This window comes from Micropterus salmoides, unplaced genomic scaffold, assembly GCF_014851395.1.
Source record: "Micropterus salmoides isolate LMB-PRFRI ecotype aquatic unplaced genomic scaffold, ASM1485139v1 Ms_hic_scaffold_1160, whole genome shotgun sequence".
Lineage (NCBI taxonomy): Eukaryota > Metazoa > Chordata > Actinopteri > Centrarchiformes > Centrarchidae > Micropterus > Micropterus salmoides.
The window spans coordinates 1,583-19,802 of record NW_024040220.1 but is presented as its reverse complement, the minus strand read 5'-3'; the positions used below and the strand labels follow the sequence as shown (position 1 = coordinate 19,802).

General features: G+C 39.3%; 1 protein-coding gene across 1 annotated transcript; it reads left to right on the top strand.

Annotated features, from left to right (window-relative positions):
- Positions 1–1,838: 1,838 nt before the first annotated feature.
- On the top strand, positions 1,839–15,887 carry LOC119898474 (thymocyte selection-associated high mobility group box protein TOX-like). Its single transcript, XM_038712645.1, has 6 exons — positions 1,839–2,099; positions 4,510–4,746; positions 6,114–6,194; positions 6,300–6,797; positions 13,733–13,893; positions 14,384–15,887. Exons 1-6 carry the CDS (start codon positions 1,854–1,856, stop codon positions 14,418–14,420), a joined length of 1,260 nt encoding a protein of 419 aa, XP_038568573.1. The 5' UTR covers positions 1,839–1,853; the 3' UTR covers positions 14,421–15,887.
- Positions 15,888–18,220: the final 2,333 nt, after the last annotated feature.

Sequence of the window (18,220 nt, the reverse complement as noted above, 5' to 3'; positions counted from 1 at the left end):
CTCTTGTCAAAGTCATTTAAATCCGTTCGTTTCCCATTTTTCCTGCTTCTAACCACAACTTCGCTTTGCCTGTCAGTGGTCATAATGTTATGGCTGTATATTATTATATGTAAATATACTATAAATATATATATCATTATGTATTATAATCTGTAATACATACAGCCATAGTAATAATATAACTAAATAAAATAAAATAATACATTTCCAAAAACAAAATATTTTTCCATTTTATTTAAATCCATGTATTGTTTTTTACTTAATAATTCTCAGCTTGGTCCTCAGGTCTTCAAACTATTCCTGTTGAAACAATTTTATGTACGTCAGGTGAGCTGTCAAATAAGTCAGTTTAACTGTTAGATAATATGACATTTATTGAACTCCCAGCCTAACCAATGCCTAAAACCACAGCTATTATTTTTCAGCATTTCCACCAACACATACGTCAATCTGAAAACCTCTTCCCATGTGAGAGAAATGTCACTCTGCGTTCCATCTAAATACCACAGCTGTATTCAGAGGCTGCTGCCGGTAATTGAGTTCAGGTAATGCGTTCCCAAAGGGGACAGAGCGCACCAGACCACATCCGCCATTATTCGATGATTACTAAGAGGAAACTCTAAATACACATCATCACCCGAGTCCTGTCTTCATATTTGTGACGATACGTGTCAAAGTTCCCATGCTGAGGGTGTTGGCAATGCTAACTTTTGTTTTCCTGAGAAATAGCCAGAACAATAATGATGACTGAGTCACTGTGAGACTGCTCACATTTTGGCAATGCTGAACTATGCTACACAGAGGGGGACAGAGGGGCCCCGTGAAAAAGAAGGACACAACAACTGCGAAACATTCTCCTTTTTGTCAAAAACAGCTTTAAACTTTAAGCATCATTAAAACAATGCTCATAGAGAGCAGCAAGTTGGAAGCAACGTTACACCGTGATGTTCTCACTGGTTTACAGCCGCTGTATAATTCTATCGAAGCCAGTTTGACAAAGATATTGAGGTGAATATTGTACGCACAGTGGCTTTAAATAAGATTTACATTGCTGAAAATTATGATCTTACAGGTGCAGGACTTTACAGTGCTTGGTTATGGCTGTCAAACAAGCGGACGCCATGCCAATAACAACAGATGTTAGGGATGTGCGATATGGCCAAAAATGTTATCACACAAAACAGCTTTTTTTCCTGAATGTTATGAAACCTTCAGGTCGAATAATGGAAAGTTGACTTTTGGCACAATTGGCATAATTTTTAATGAGGACATTGTTATACTGATGTAAATAAAACCTATTTGCAGGCTGGAATATTCTGTAGGTGTTGCAAAAGACATACCCATCAAGTAGTGTTGTAGTTTCCGAGACCGGTCTTAAGACCACTTTTTTATGGTCTTGTCTCGGTCTCGGACATTGAGGACTCTGGATTTTATCTAAAGACCAGTCAGGACCAAAACTTAATAAACTTTTTTTGCATTGTCTGATTTCCATCCTTAATTTGATTGGATGTAAAACGTCTTGCTTCAAATGCTAATTAAAAATGTGTTGTTCCCATTAACGACTGCGATGGTGAGCGTGGAAAAAGAGTGTTGAATAAAGACGCTTAAGTTGATTTCAGCTCTTAAGTGTTTGGATGTGGTTGTTTTAATGGGAATGTGGATCTTTCAGATCAATTTGAGAAGTACCTGTTTCCCCACTGATGCTGTATATGCTCTTACTAGTGTCTATTGTCACTTGTAGATCTCTTACTGGATTGATTCTTTACTGATGCTTGTATGTTGTTCCTCAAAAGTACTGAGTAAATGTAAATGATATTTGCCTTCATCAGTCATTGTCACTTGTCTTTGCACAGATGCAGCAGATGGTGAACTCTGATTCTCGGTTTACCAGCAGCCAGCAGCCAATCGAGGCAGCGCTCGGACCCAGGAGCCAATCAGGCATGAGCCAGCAGAGTCAGCTGTCCACCATTAACCAATCCCAGCTGGGGCTGAGTGGGAACTCTGTTACCCATAGTTCCCCTTCACCTCCTGGAAGTAAATCCGCCACACCATCTCCCTCCAGTTCAGCACATGAGGATGAGAATGATGACGGACTCAGGGTAATAAACACACACACACACACACACACAAACACACACTGTATTTCCTGTTGTTATGTGTTTCTGAGTCACATCTCTTTGAGCTGTAGCAACCATTTGTGTTCTGCTGTGTGTGTGTGTGTGTAGACAGTGGATAGTTGTTATGTTAATGTTATGTGTCATAATAGACCCATTCTCCCTGCATATCAACTAGATGGAAATCAGCTCCCTTCACTGTTAGGTGTCTCACACTGAAACAAGCACTCTGCACCAAACTGACTGTTCATATTCTGGGGAAATGAAACCATTACTGTACCGCTGAATAATATTTACCAACTGTATCTTTCTCGTTGGTTAGGTGTGTAAGTATGAGTTGTATATGAGCAACATTATGAGCAAATACACAGGCAATGCTCGCTTTAGGAAGAAAAAATTAATTGCTTATATATTTACAGAACACTTAAACACAAGATAAACTATGTGATGTAAAGGAAAATTAAATTAAATTGAAGATTATAATAAAATACAAATAGGCAAAGGTGATTGAGTGCAGATACAGTCACAGTGCAGTAATAAGTTGCCACAAATTTAATAAAAGGAAATAAAAGTGAAGAAGAAAAATATATAAATCAAACATCTAAAAGAGCTGTGAGTTTTTAATTAAGATTTGAAAGAAAAGTTGGGGCCCAGAAACCATATTTTCATCAGCTTCTCCCAGTAAGTGATGGGATCCTACATGAACACACCGTTGTCTGACAAAGTTAGTTAACAGTTTTGGTTATTTCACATGAGAGATTTCTGTATTTGTCAGTGTTACTCTTACTGGTTTGAAGTGGGAGGTGCTTGTTAGAAAAAAATCTGAATTTCGCAACATTTCAGTCAAAATGTGTTGACAGTTGAGGCGTTTTGCTCACGTTACCAGGCTCCTGTCGATCAAATCTGATCAAACCACATCCACGCAGTCCCGATGAAGCAGATTAGCTGAAGTTTTGAGTGATTTTGAAATGAATATTGAATGTTACAGAGAAAAACTTTTTCAGGGGCTTTATTATTATTGTTTGGTTACAGAAACATCCATCAGTCAACTGCCGTATTGTTCCTCTTGTCATTTTTGATTTCTTCAGATATTTTTTTGTTTAAAGCTCCTGTTGTCGCTGATATCAGCAATAAAATCCCAAAAAAGTCTAGTAGTCCACAATTTAACTCCACGTTGCTCTTGGTGGGCAAGTGGAGCAGAGATATTACCATTCACGTCTCAGTGCCTGTCATCATAATTAGCAACAACAAGTGAAGCCTCTGGCGCACTTTGTTGCATTTCTTTAGCTGTGAACTCCTACTGCTTTGACCTTGAAATCATGTTGTGAAGAGTCAAGAAATACAGAATGCCTTTGAAGCTAGGATGTTATTTTTATGCTTTGATACCAAACTGAGCCATAGTTCAGGTTCAGGTTACATTATTTGTACCCGTATGTACATTTGTGTTGCAGTGGACAAGTCATCCTCGCATTTAAAAACAAATACAAACAATAGACAGTGGACACAAGGCAGTAGATAAAAGATTATAAAAGTAAAAGTAGTCAAACAATAAAATAAACAAGAATTGATTCTGCATCATTAATAATGCAACTTTAATACTTTAATTTTTATTTTAATAGTTAGTAACATGCATCACATAGCTATTAAACATATGTATATTAGAGGCACATTATCCCTGTGAGTGAATATAAGAAGAATGTGAATGTCACAGGACATGGATATGTTGTTGTAGTAAGTCAAAGACACACAGGATTCATTTTCCCATCATCCATTTCACAAAACAGATATGCACAGATCAATCAGTTATAACTAGTACAAACGTCTCTGACCTTTAAACTTTCTCTGTTTAAGTTTAGTTATTTGTGTTGAGGTCTAAAGAAGTAGTTATTTACAAAATGTATTCATCATACATTAATATCATTGGAAACTTTATTCTTCGTATTTATCGAATCTTTTGCTCGACAAATTTCACATTTCTGCTTGGTCAGCTGAACTGCTGTGCGTGGACTAAAAGAGTGGTTTAGCTTCATCAGTTCTGCAGGGGACTGCCGGGAGTTTCCCCATATTTGAGCTCTGTGGCTGATTCATATCTTGACATCAAACAAGAACGGTTGAGGTCACATGTCTGTCATGTGAGAGTCATCAAAGACACAACTGGAGGTGCGAATCTGTAAAATGCCAGGTTAGCAATAACAGAAGGGGAAAATGAGTCATAAAATAATTGATATAGACAATTTATTACACAGCACTTAAGCTCTACCAAACATGTCAAATTCTTACTGCTATTTTAGTTTTTTATGCATTTTTGCTTTTTCCACCGAACTAAACTCTGTCCATGACTATATATATTTCATACCTACCTGTGTCGTACTCAGCCACTTTCTTCTCTTCTTAGCTGGGCAGTGGAGGAGAGAAGAGGCCAGCGTCAGTGGACATCTCCAAGAAACCCAAAACACCAAAGAAGAAGAAGCGAAAGGACCCCAATGAGCCAGTGAAGCCGGTGTCTGCCTACGCCTTGTTCTTCAGGGACACCCAAGCCAACATCAAGGCCCAGAACCCCAACGCCACCTTCGGGGAGGTGTCAAAGATCGTGGCCTCCATGTGGGACGGCCTGGGAGAGGAACAGAAACAGGTAGATCCTCCCTCTTTAATTTAGCAGCACTATAATCCCTGATTATCCTTTGTAATTTCATTTAGCATTTAGCATGGTTTATGAACAAATGCCTAAAACTGTTCATATATATCCTCAGATGTGCTTTGTGTTCAGTAGCAAATGTTAAGAAACTAAGACGCTAAACTAAGACGGCTGCACTTTCTCACCTCGTGCCCTAATATATAAAACCTTAAGAGAAAAAAACTTTGCAAACACTTCCCAAATATACCCCGAATTAAAATTTATATCAGACACACGGAAACTCCCCGATTTACTAGGAGAAATGCCAGAAATCCAAATCATTGCAGCAACGTATATCAGCCAGTGGAAACTCAGACTGGACTGATAAATATATGAAATAATTGTAATATATTTTCAAATTATTGTTTTCATTGTTTATTTTAGTAATTGTTCCTTTATTTGTTTTTTTTTTATTTCACATTTGATACAGATTTTTTTTTAGCAGTTGTTTTTTATTTATTATTATTATTTTTAATTTTTTTGTCTATTAATATACACACTCACACACACGTTTACTATTTTATTTATTTTATCTTTAATATGTATATATATATATATTTATTTTTTAACACACACTAACACACACTTTTACAGTTTTATTTACTTTATTTAATGAACTGTATGAAATTAATTATTCTTTTTCTAATTTATTTGTTGCTTTGGCAATATTGCTGTTCATACCAATAAAGCTGAATTGGATTGGTGAAAATTGCACCCTGTACCTTAGTACAGCCTCACAGAGAAGCTAGAATGGCTGTACATAAACTCTTAGTCTTGTTTATGAATTTTGGCAGCTGATGCAAGAAAAGAAAACCCAGTTAGAAGAAAAAACATGTCCGTCCCCCTTCAGTGAAACCATAAAAGAAGAGCGAGAGAGATGGCAAGTAGCTAAATTGTCTTTGTGACAGGAATCAAGCGTTTTGCAGGCAAACTTGAGCTCTAACAATACCGCTGAGACCACCAATCATTACTGAGCTCACAAAATTGGTGCAAGTGGATGTCGCCCGCATTTCACAAAGTTCAGATTCAGAGAATCTTTGAAGGAGCTGCTGGGGGAATTCATTATCGTGGTTATGTGTTATTAGACAACTGTGTCAGCTGAGGGAAATACTGTGAAACTCATGATGGTTATACCTGAGTACATGTCAGACGTTGTTAGTGTGTCACGGCACAGTGTTGATTATTCACACAAGATTTTACACGTTTATAAAAACAGTTACTCGTTTTTTTTTTTAATGCTGTAAACTGTAAATAAGCAAACAAAACAAAAGCAAAGTTGATAGTTGGTAGGTGGTTAGCAGAGAAGTAAAAGGTTTGCGTTTCAGGTGTACAAGAAGAGGACAGAGACGGCTAAGAAGGAGTATCTGAAACAACTGGCTGCCTACAGAGCCAGTCTGGTCTCTCAGGTACTGCACGCACACACACACAAGTTAATGACATTTAGCTGATGTAAATGGGTCAATCTCAAACCTGCAAACTGATTTTCTGTTCTACTTTTTCTTGTTCTCCAGAGTTACAATGATCCGTCTGAAATGAAGCCGCCCCACTCTTCCTCCACGACTTCTTCTTCTACCTCAATGTTTACACCCAAACCTTCAGTCTACCCAGGCCAGCACCCTTCCAGCTCACTCGCCCACACTCACCCTCACCATCAGCCTCACCCTCACTCTCACCCTCAGCACCCAGGCATGTACATGCAGTACTCTCACCCTCAGCACCCTTCCCACGCCTCAAGCCCCGGCCTCGGCCACAACCTCCGCCCTCCTCACAACCAGATGCACCCCCAGCTCCAGGCTCTGTCCTCCAGAGGGACTGTGCCGCGGCCCAGCGTCCCGCACCAGGGAGCTCTGTCCCTTGGCAACATGGCGGCGGCGTCCACCCCTCCTCTCCAGGTCAGCCCTCCCCTCCACAGCCAGGCACACCTGGGGGGGATGCACAGTCCACACCATCAGCACCAGCAGCTCAGTGGACACTCACTGGGAATGACTCACTCGCCTGCCATCACACAGGTCAGTCACACACTAAGTGTAAATGTTATAACTTAACATTTTGTGGTTTGGTACTTTGTATCTCTTATTGTTTGTTCATTGACAGTATAGTAGACATGAAGGATAAACACCGATGTCTCTAAGTACTTACCTATCTTGTCCATTAAACTTTATTTAAGGCTAAGTTCTGTACTTTTAATTCTGAACCATATTTCCCCATGCTTTTGTGTCTATGTGACTAAATGGGACAAAAACATTTTTAAATTTAAGTCGGCAGCAGTGAAACGGGGCTGTAACGTAATCCTTGCAGGCAATTGCGCCCCGTTAAAGTACTTCTGCTTAAGTGCTTTTTCTGCCACTGACATGCTCAGATTGTTATTATAAGTGCCTGACAACATTATGGAAAGGATCCCTACATAGATGGACCTTTTTTTAAATGGAAACAGTCGCTGTATTGCTTTTGTCAAAGCCCCTAGACTCCATTGACAAAAACAAAAATTGCAGTGTGCTCACTTAATAATGGACCAATTTCAAAAATGTGTAGTCACATAGACACAAAAACATGGGAAAATACAGTCCAGATTGAAAAATACTGAAGCTACCCTTGAAACGTTACTCAAACAGGAGGAAAAAGAGCGTTCGTTAGGGTCTATTTTCAGCGACGGATTAATCCACATTTGGTGCTCTAGTGAGTATTTGGGGCAGCAGGACGGTGTGTGTGGGCGTCAGAATAAACTACAGTGTGTGTGTTCATGTTAATGGAAAGGAACATGTCACCCAGTGCAACAGTGAGGCTGGGTTTTAATGGTTTTTGGACAACAGTGGAGCTCAATGGCTCAGAGGAAGAAGAGATATCAGACTGAGATACACAAACAACTCATTACATTGTCGGTTTTCTTATGGGATTTGTTGACAATATAAATACAATACATGTAGAATACCTTATCGTTTAAATATAACTTCTGAGATTTGGATAAAACTTGGATTATTCACAAATTTTTGTTTTTCCTCCTGGCGTTTTAAGAAAAAAAAGAAGCAAAAATAAATGTTTTTCAGGCAGAGCAAGTAGAAAATCAATAAAAAAACCCTCCTATTTATTCAGGCAAAGTAATGGTATAAAACACAGGGTAATAAAATAAAAGGGCACGGGATCATAAAAAACCTGAAGGAGACATTACTCTGAGACTGACTCAGTGGCAATAACAAGCAAATAACTGAAGAAAATGTGTTTGTGTTTTTAACAGACACGTTTCTCTTTAAGCGATAATTAACTACTACTATTCACTGACTTTCAGCACAGATAAATTGTGATGATTTTACATTATTCTTTTCTCCAAAAGAGTGATTCCAAGCAAAGTGTAATTAAAGAGTTAACATTAGCTATTAGTGGTTTGTTTTATACATTTGAACATTTTAACAGCGGGATGCATCAATTGGACAGTTTTATAAATGATACATATTGTATCATGTAGACTCCATTGACAAAAACAAAAATTGCAGTGTGCTCACTTAATAATGGACCAATTTCAAAAATGTGTAGTCACATAGACACAAAAACATGGGAAAATACAGTCCAGATTGAAAAATACTGAAGCTACCCTTGAAACGTTACTCAAACAGGAGGAAAAAGAGCGTTCGTTAGGGTCTATTTTCAGCGACGGATTAATCCACATTTGGTGCTCTAGTGAGTATTTGGGGCAGCAGGACGGTGTGTGTGGGCGTCAGAATAAACTACAGTGTGTGTGTTCATGTTAATGGAAAGGAACATGTCACCCAGTGCAACAGTGAGGCTGGGTTTTAATGGTTTTTGGACAACAGTGGAGCTCAATGGCTCAGAGGAAGAAGAGATATCAGACTGAGATACACAAACAACTCATTACATTGTCGGTTTTCTTATGGGATTTGTTGACAATATAAATACAATACATGTAGAATACCTTATCGTTTAAATATAACTTCTGAGATTTGGATAAAACTTGGATTATTCACAAATTTTGTTTTTCCTCCTGGCGTTTTAAGAAAAAAAAGAAGCAAAAATAAATGTTTTTCAGGCAGAGCAAGTAGAAAATCAATAAAAAAACCCTCCTATTTATTCAGGCAAAGTAATGGTATAAAACACAGGGTAATAAAAATAAAAGGGCACGGGATCATAAAAAACCTGAAGGAGACATTACTCTGAGACTGACTCAGTGGCAATAACAAGCAAATAACTGAAGAAAATGTGTTTGTGTTTTTAACAGACACGTTTCTCTTTAAGCGATAATTAACTACTACTATTCACTGACTTTCAGCACAGATAAATTGTGATGATTTTACATTATTCTTTTCTCCAAAAGAGTGATTCCAAGCAAAGTGTAATTAAAGAGTTAACATTAGCTATTAGTGGTTTGTTTTATACATTTGAACATTTTAACAGCGGGATGCATCAATTGGACAGTTTTATAAATGATACATATTGTGATATATATCAGTAGCGCAAAAATAATCTCTATCTAATCCACAAACCACATACTGCTTTATACATATAAGAGAAAAAGATGCAATGTGCCATTGGATGTCAATCAGAGAGACAACAAAATGTTTGAGAGTTTTAATACATTACTTTTGTTTTCCAAGATCGTTCTGTAGCCGTCTCACCACCATTCACTGTTTACTATTTTCATTTTTTGCAGTGGCACGGGCGTTTCCTTTCTGCATTGCATTGTTTGACAATAGTATCCATCAACAGCTAACAAAAAAAAAAAAAAAACATCTTTTTGTATGTAATACTGTTGTCACTCCTCCAGGGTGAACATTTTAGTTTAGTTTGGAATTGGGACACAGGTATTGTTTCCTTAGTAGTGGTCTATTGGTGCTCTGCTCCTTGAGTCATCAAACCATTTCTTAGACACACACATTTACTCAAGCCAACAGCATCTTGCAGATTTAAAGTCTGCACAGAGGTGGATGGAGACAGACGAATATATCAGCAGAGGAAACAAAACACACGCACATACAAACAGGGGAAATGAGATGGGTGCCAGAATGAACGGGGGTGCATAATAGATCCGTATTTCCTTGTGGACAGCAGTACTGAATAGACTTAAATACATCCAGCCTATCCTAATTGAATGCATGAATCACAATTAGTTGGCCTCTGTTTTTTAATGTCTGCCTGTAGAGATGGATGTTTGAACATACAGACTGGTGCAGGGCTCCAGAGTGGGACCAACTTGGTCTGTCGAGTGAGACAAAAAATAATTTCCTGGTCGCACTGGTGCACCAAACATTTCGCAGGACAATTTTGAGAGCCAATCAAAAGCATAGAAGAGGTTCTGCATTTATACTCCTGCAGGGATTCTACACCGAGACCTAGGGCGTTGGCAACGCACGTACCCTCGCATTTATACTTGTGCGTTGGTGTCTGTGTCGCTCTGCAGTTTACGGTGGGGTTTCTAGGTTCCACTGTGTTGACTTCTGCCGGTGAACCGGCTAACTTCCGGTTTAGCTCTCAGCTAACTAGAATGGGGGTAAAATAATTTTTGTGTGGCTATTCTAGACTTTCAAAATGTTATCGACTGAATGGAACAAATTCTGATAGAGAAATGAGTCATTTCGAGGGGGTTTTCTTTTATTTATAAATATAAAAAGAAAGTATCAACCGTTTCACAGCTGCTTGTTTGTGGGTGGCGATGGTGCAGTGCATAAGACACATGCCTTTTGATGTGTGAGCCTTGGGTTCAATTCCCATCACGATATCCACTAAGAAAAGCGTCCACTAAAGGACTAATCCCTTGTAAAACTGGATTCAAAGCACGGAGCACTTCCTCGGGGCTTGGAGGAAATGCAATGCTACCAAGCCGACCAGTCACAGTTCTTGCGTGTAGTTACAGAGTTTTTTAATTTTCAGTTTGTCCAGCACTTAAAACTTCAGCACTTTTAAAGTTTTGTTTTACAATAATGAAGTTTTATTTGTGCTGTGATTCCAATAAAGACAAACATTTACCTGTAGGTGTTCCTGTTTACAATCATTTACATAACAATCAATATGTGTGGGAAATAACAGAAGGTTAGAATATATTAATATACTTTTTTTAACAAGGAGACAATCAGTAGATTGTTGGTAATAGCCAATCTTTGGTATCCTTTTATGGAAAATCCATTTTAATCATTAGGGATGCACCGAATGTTCGGCCACCGAAATTAATCGGACGAAAATAGCAAAGAGAGCACTTTCGGCCTAACAAATCAAAAGACCAAAGAAATTGTATGGAACAATTACGGTGACATGTCGGCAGTGTGGAAGGATTTTAAAGTGTCTGAGAAAGACGCAAAAATGTCTTTTTGACTCCATCTGTGGCTGACTTCTGAGAAAAGTCAACAAACGGTCTGACCCACTTTGAGTGTTTCTGTCACTCGTCTCTGAGAAGGTGATTAATCTAGCCACACCTACAGTGTGGCACGTATTCAAGCTTTTATGGTAAATCCACTGAAACGGACCAGAGCGAGTTGACAGGCAGGTTAGAGACTTTATTCTGTCAGTTTGTCTCAACAAGTGTTGCAGTTTGAGAGTCCTACCTGAAGAGGGGCTGTGAAGTTTTAATGTTACCAGAACCACATACAACATTATTTATCAAACTGGGTCGGACTTAATGAATTTAGCGCGAGGAGGAAACACATGTGACAGCGTCCGGTTTTCAAAATAAGGCGTCTGTATAGGATGGAAATAAGATTAATTGAATTATATTCACAGAAAGTATAAAACATTACATGTGTCCATTAAAAGTAAACGGACACATGTAATTTACTTTACCGGACCCTCTCGGGCCCCGGACCCCCTCCCCATTTTAACTATTAATCATAGAAATTAAAATTTGTGTTCTCTACGTCTGTCTGTCCCTTTCTACTTATATAATAGTGTCAGTCAGTCAGTTATCCCCGCTGCGTCTTTGTTTCTCACTGTCAGTTGGTCAGCTGATAGTCTGTCCAGACAGGAGGAAGAGGAAGACGAGTGGCTGTGTGAATTGGTGAATAGGTGAATTGGAGACATGTGATAGTGCAGTGTCTCCTCCAACTAGTTAAACATGGGGGGCACTTTGCCACTGAGTCTCACTTCCCATTTTTATCCCCCTTTTTAATAGTGCCCTGTTAAATCCCACACTCACATAATCCCCCTTTCTCACTCCTCCATTTTGCATATTTTGAGAAAGCGCAAACAAAATAAAAAGGAAAACTGAAGGGAGGAAAAAAAAAATAAGAGAGGACACAGTGACAGAGCTCAAAACTTTTTTTATTCTTTGAGTGAAGAGTGAGAAGTGATGGGGGAAGGGAGAAGGAGAGAGAGACAAAAGAGGCAGATGGGGTCTTTGTGAAGGAGTGAAGGAGAAGAATTTGCTCAACAATGGATGAATAGGTGAGGTAGAGGAGGAGGAGAGGGGGGAGAACCCAACCACCTGCTGTCCTCCTCTTTCACTCTCAACACTCAGATTAACTTCCCTTTCAGCCTCTCTCACACACACACACTTTCCTGCACTTTCTCACTGCAATCGCTTAGTTTTCCATCTCTCTCTCCTCCCTTAAGTATCTTGCGGTTAGAGGTATGCTCACCTCCTTTTCTTCTCCTCATCGTCCTTTTCCTCCTCTCCTCTTACCTTCGTCAGCCCCCCCCCCTCCCCCCGGCAGATGATAAAATCCGCAAGACACTCAAAACTCTGTAATTACTGCTGATGAACCTGTGACGGATCTCTGTCTCCTTTTCCTTTTCACTTGCATTCATTCACGTCCCTGCTAATCAGAAACCATTTACCAAGGCAGTGCTAAAGGTTGGTGTGTTAAAACATGAGCTTTCTATGGACTCATTCAGGTTTAAGGAGGATGTAAACAAGCCACCATTACTGCGAAACTAATCATTCACACACCGACGACACGGCCATCGGGAGCCACCGATCTTCGGATACCTCCCGACCCACAGCTGCCCTAAAGTCTAACACTGCTTACGTTTGGCAAATTAAAAGTACACATATTTAGCTATTAGCAGCTCCAGTTTGCGGTGTACCCGTGGATGTACAAACAACTATCACTGGATTCTGTTGATAGTGAAGAAAACGTATTTCTCAGGCAAGTTCTGGAGTTATTGGGAGCATCTTGGGGTGGTGGATAAGACACATGACTTTGGTGTGAGAGGAGTTCAGTTCCCCACTGTGACACATCCACCAATGTGTCCCTGAGCAAGACACTTAACCCTAGTTGCTCCAGAGGTTTGCGACCTCTGACACGTATAGCAATTGTAAGTCCCTTTTGCAACAAGCTAAATGAATAAATGTTATCTTCCTATGATTTCTTCATGGATTTATGGACGTTTATTTGCGATGGACATCAGAGGTATAGCGGTATACTCGGGAAACATGTCTATCATGTCTGTGTTCGGACTTGACTGAGTTATGACTATGAGATGGAGTGTGATGTGAAGTGTTTAAAAATACCTTAACTGCCCCCAATGAGCTGTGCTGCTGACGGGAAAAATCTACAATAACTGACATTTGCTTTTTTCAGTGGTTTGAAAGCCACAGGTCTAAACCAAAGAGTTTAACAGACGTCTAGGTTTCCTTTACCTGCAAATCAGCTGCTCCAAAATATTCCAACCTCAACTTTGGAAAAAAAAAAACACTGAAAGGAAAAATGACAAACTTTGCTTCGAGCGTCACAGATATTGAAAGGATAAACGCATCTTTCTACTGCAGTAGCATTACTCATCTGTTTTGATCTCAATAAACTGTGTCACAGCAACTACAATATTATCAGTTTGGATTTCCACAGCTCATGTTAGCAGAGTACACATCTGTATTACTGACCAGTCATCGTCTTTGTTGAATGTTTTCCTTTTCAGCGTGTGATCAGCTGCATACACAATAAATTAAAATAAATAATTTTTTAACAAGACTTTAAATAAGACACTAACTTTTACATTTCAATTCCAGGGCTATCACTCCCCACTCCAGTCTGACTACCAGCCAATGGGAGGAGGCATGCTTAATGGTGGAGCAGTGATCTCATCATCAGTGGACTACCACCAGCTGGGTCGACACACACCGAACCACCACCCCTCTCTGGACTGGAGCACTGATTATCATGGCAACGGGTAGGTGTTGGGGTTCAACTCTTTCTTGTACAGGTGTACGGCAGGAAGACTGTGACATCACTGTTCGGTGTGGTTACAGGTTCAACCACATCCATCAGTGACGCTGGGTGAAACTGTCAACCAGAGAGGGTAGAAAAACACTTTTCAGCCTGCTCTTAAGTAACATTTTGTCCATGTAGAACAGCCTCTGATGCCACGATATTACTAATGATAAACAAACAAACATAAAAGTTACTAGGGTCTTGTTTAAATTGGCTCATCAGCATTTTATCTGATGTCTTTTTCCCTTAACAAAGCAAGAAAGTCTTACGGGGTAAAATGGCTGTTGCATAAAAACAAATTTTCACCCAGATTGCCCTTTCTGGCTCAGAATGTGTTATTAGAATTAGTGAAATAATATTCTGAGACAGTCTACAGTACTCTGTAAGCTGCTACAGCTGTAACTGCTCCCTCTTTATCCTAACTTTTTCTTTCTCCTCTCCTCCTGAAGAGGTCTTCAGAGAGACAAACATCTCTATCTGAGCTAATCTCAGGACAAAGTGACACCAAACGTCAACCAAGCCCTTCTACTGCCACACCATGAAACCTCCAGCCTCGTCTCCACATGAACCCAGGCCAGTCTAGTCCAACCTCAACCCACAGAGGACCACCTACACTTGAACCAAACTTGAGTTCAGCGCTTCAAACTAAAGCCCAAGCAGTAGAATAATGAGGCATTTCTGTGTATTATTACTACGGGGGCAGTGTTAAGACCAGGAAGAAGAAATACTTCCTTCCAGCTCCTGCATGTCCCTTGGCTGGTCTGACATCTGTTATTGGCTGTATTTTTTCTACTGCATATGTGACATGCTATGATTTGAATTGGAAATGTGTATACCAGTGAGGAGAGGTAGGGCAGGTCCTGTGCTGTGAACCATTAATGATACTGTAGGTGTATATACTCCAGACTCCCTCAGAATGGGACATTCTCTCTAAAAAGATCATATCTGATTCCTCATTTTGTATAATGATGGTGTTTACTGTCAGTTCCAAAAGGCTCTGAAGAGCAAGTGTAAATTGCTGTAACATAATTGTTTGAGCTGTTGATTTAAAAAGCCAAATTATTATTATTATTTTTGACCTTGTAGTTGCTGTATCTTTCTACGGCCAAAGTGAAGAGAACTCGGCAGACAAACGAAGGGTTTAAAACCAAATACTACACAAAATTTCCCTGCTGGTTCTTTAATTAAATGAATATAAGCCTTTGATTTGATGCAGTGTGGACCCAAGTCCCGATTGCTGTCTGTAGAGATCGTGGTTCTGAACAGAGTGACAGCTTTATTCAGCTAAAAACAAATACGAGAAAAAGGCGGAAAAAGCACCTGAGGCTGTTTGTTGCCTTCTTAACCAGGCGTTGACTAAATAATTGTGTACGATTAAAGAACTTTCATTGTTCTCTGTCAGGAAAGCTCAGATCTGCAGGGTAGAAATTCAATGTATTTTAGTCCTTGAAATAATGAAATGTCAAACAATTCTTTGTTGAAAAAAAAAAAAAAAAGGAAACAGAAATAGTCCTTTGTAAGATGACAGCTCCTCCTCCTGGCATATGTCTGTTGATAATATTGATTTGGATCCAAACTGTGTGTGTGTGTGTGTGAGAGAGTGTGTGAAGTGTTAATGAGAAGGCAGAGTGGCTGGTCGGGCTGCATGGTCTCTTTTGTCATCTCGATTTCTCTGTGCTCAGAGGCTATTTAAGAAACTATAACTGTTGCTGGGTTGGCTGTGTTTTAATGTTGTTTTTTTGTAAATCAAATCAAGTTTTGTTTTAGTGTTAATGATGATGATGATGAGAGACACATCTCTCTCGCCCTGTATCTCTTTGTATTAATGTGTTTTTTGGCAGATGAAAGGACTCTGGGCAACAACAACCATGAAGGTTTTCTTATTTTTAGATTCTAATAATGTGTTTGAGAATAAAGTCAGCGCTGCATTGATGTGCAGTCATTACTCCAAAACCTGCCTCTTTTATGCTGTTTATTTCCGAACTGTTTGTGACAGTTGCTTTAATTAACTGTACATAATAACGTACACCTTTACCACCACAGCGACACAGTACACTTTGTGTTTGCATCCTGGCCTTTGCATTTATGCAAAGTAGCTACGCTGTAATCACAAAACAAAATATCTTTGAAGTCTCAGGAAATATGTATTTTTAACCTTTGTTAGCTTCGATTGGATCTTGTGAAAATGATTTTAACAGAAATTGTATTAGGTTCTAAACACCTTTTTTTTAGCCACACGAGCCATGTGGCTGTGCTAGAGATGGAAATGTCAGTTTGTTTGTCCACCAGATAAACTGACATTAATCTCCTCTGCAGGATGAACTGTATTAACTTTGGTGATCCTTTTGACTTTTTCTCCTGCGCCATCTTTTGCCCAAATCGTCCAATTCTTCTGTTTTTGCCCAGATATCTGTAACACTCAGCTGTACTTTACGTTTTGATGCTAAATAGCAAATATTAGCAAGATGGTGAACATGGTTAACATTTTAACTTTGAAACATATCAGTGTTGTCATTGTGAGCATGTTAACGTGCAGACATTAGCATTGTCAGTGCAGCCTCACAGAGCCACGAGGATGCAGCGGACTCATAGTCTTGTTTGATTACGACTCCTCATAAAGATGGCTAAATGTGGTCAGCCCCAATTTGTGCCTCATGTATTAGCATTACATTCAAGTCACGCAATTAAGCATTTGTTAGCATTTGTTTGCTGAAAGATAATCCGATTTGAAAACACTTGCCGCTTCAAAGGTATTTCAAGATTCCTCAATGATTCCTTCTGCTGTGCAGTAAAATATATTCTGTTTTCCAAGTTGTGACTCCAGTAAAAGAAATATAGGGCAGTGATTGACTGAATTATGTCCTTGTAATTTGTAAACAAATATATATATAAATGTGGTATTGTGTCTGAAAATATAAAATAATTGAAAGCATTATAGCTGCACTTGTCAATACATTTTATATTGACAATGCCTCAAATGTCTAATGCAATAGGGCCTGTTCAGATCCACAGAGTATAATCATGAGACTCTGCAGTCCCTCCAGCTTTTTGAAAGCACCTTAGCTTCTTTCAGCTCATTGTTTGGTTTACAGTCAACACATTTACTGTTTTAGTTCAGTCTCACCGCTCTCATCGTCCTCAGACGCAGCATCCAGCTGTTTCTGTGAAAAGCTCCGATAAACCCACTGTCCACTGGTGAAAATTGTGGAGCACAGCAGCTAAAAAGCCAGAAAAGGACAGTTGGTGGAGACCGAAACAAAGCCAAAAGGAGAGTAAATATTGGACTTACTGTACGTTCACCAGATGACGAAACATGACTCCAAATGCTGATGTTCTTCATGTCAGCTGGATGTGGAAATAGACAACTGTTTGATAACATGTTTAAAAAAAGTCACAAGGTGGTTACATGTCAAACTTGATGTTGAGCTTGTTGTGGAAGCCTGCTTCCAAGTGGTCCAAAAGTTTGATTAATAATGGGCAATATAACCAACACAGCTTCTATTTTGTTTCATGTCAAACACGCAGACATTGGAATGGAGTGATAATACGAGAGGCACAAACTGAGGCTGCATTTGGATTTACTTTGTGTAACAGTCCTCCCTCTTGATGCTCTTGAAAATAAGAGCCATTCTGACGCACTGATGTTGTGTTCATGGTTTAAACAACCTTGATGGTAACTGGTCTGATTGACACAAGCAGACTAATGATTAATAATGATTTAGCCAATCTGGTGCACTAATATAGAGGCGTGACTTTGCCAGAGTTGAGAGGATACTAAGTATGTAGCCTATGCGGGGGTGAGTCGAAGCCCAGGGCCCACTAGGCATTTTTCTTTTGCATTTCACACACAGATGCCTGGGACACAGCTACATTATTGCCAAAAGTACAACAATAAAAAAGGATATTGGTAGTGTAGTCCAGGTGTCACTGCAGGCTGGTATCTATCAATCAGTCATATTGCCTAAGTCTTATTTGTCTATGGGTTTCTTAACAGCCTTGTGCTGATTATCACCACTGTCAGTACTGGGAACCTTAATCCTGAAGCACCGTTCAAGAAAACGTCACAAAAATGGGACATTTTCCTATTTTTCCTAGGTGACAGCTGTATTCATTTGACATTTGATATTTAAAAAAAATTATACCAAATGTCAAAAACTGTTTTGATTCTGTTCTGTCAGCCTTTCTTGGATAAATAAGTCTTTTAGTAAAAGAATGTGTTTGTCCTGTACACACAGTCTCTATCAGACAGATTAGGTATTTGCTTTAATTACATTTTCGATTCATCC

Coding starts and splice junctions, on each gene's coding strand:
- LOC119898474 (XM_038712645.1), top strand. CDS start 1,854: ATGCAGCAGATGGTGAACTCTGATTCTCGGTTTACCAGCAGCCAGCAG. Junction 2,100..4,509: donor AGAATGATGACGGACTCAGG/GTAATAAACACA, acceptor TTCTCTTCTTAG/CTGGGCAGTGGAGGAGAGAA. Junction 6,798..13,732: donor ACTCGCCTGCCATCACACAG/GTCAGTCACACA, acceptor TTTCAATTCCAG/GGCTATCACTCCCCACTCCA.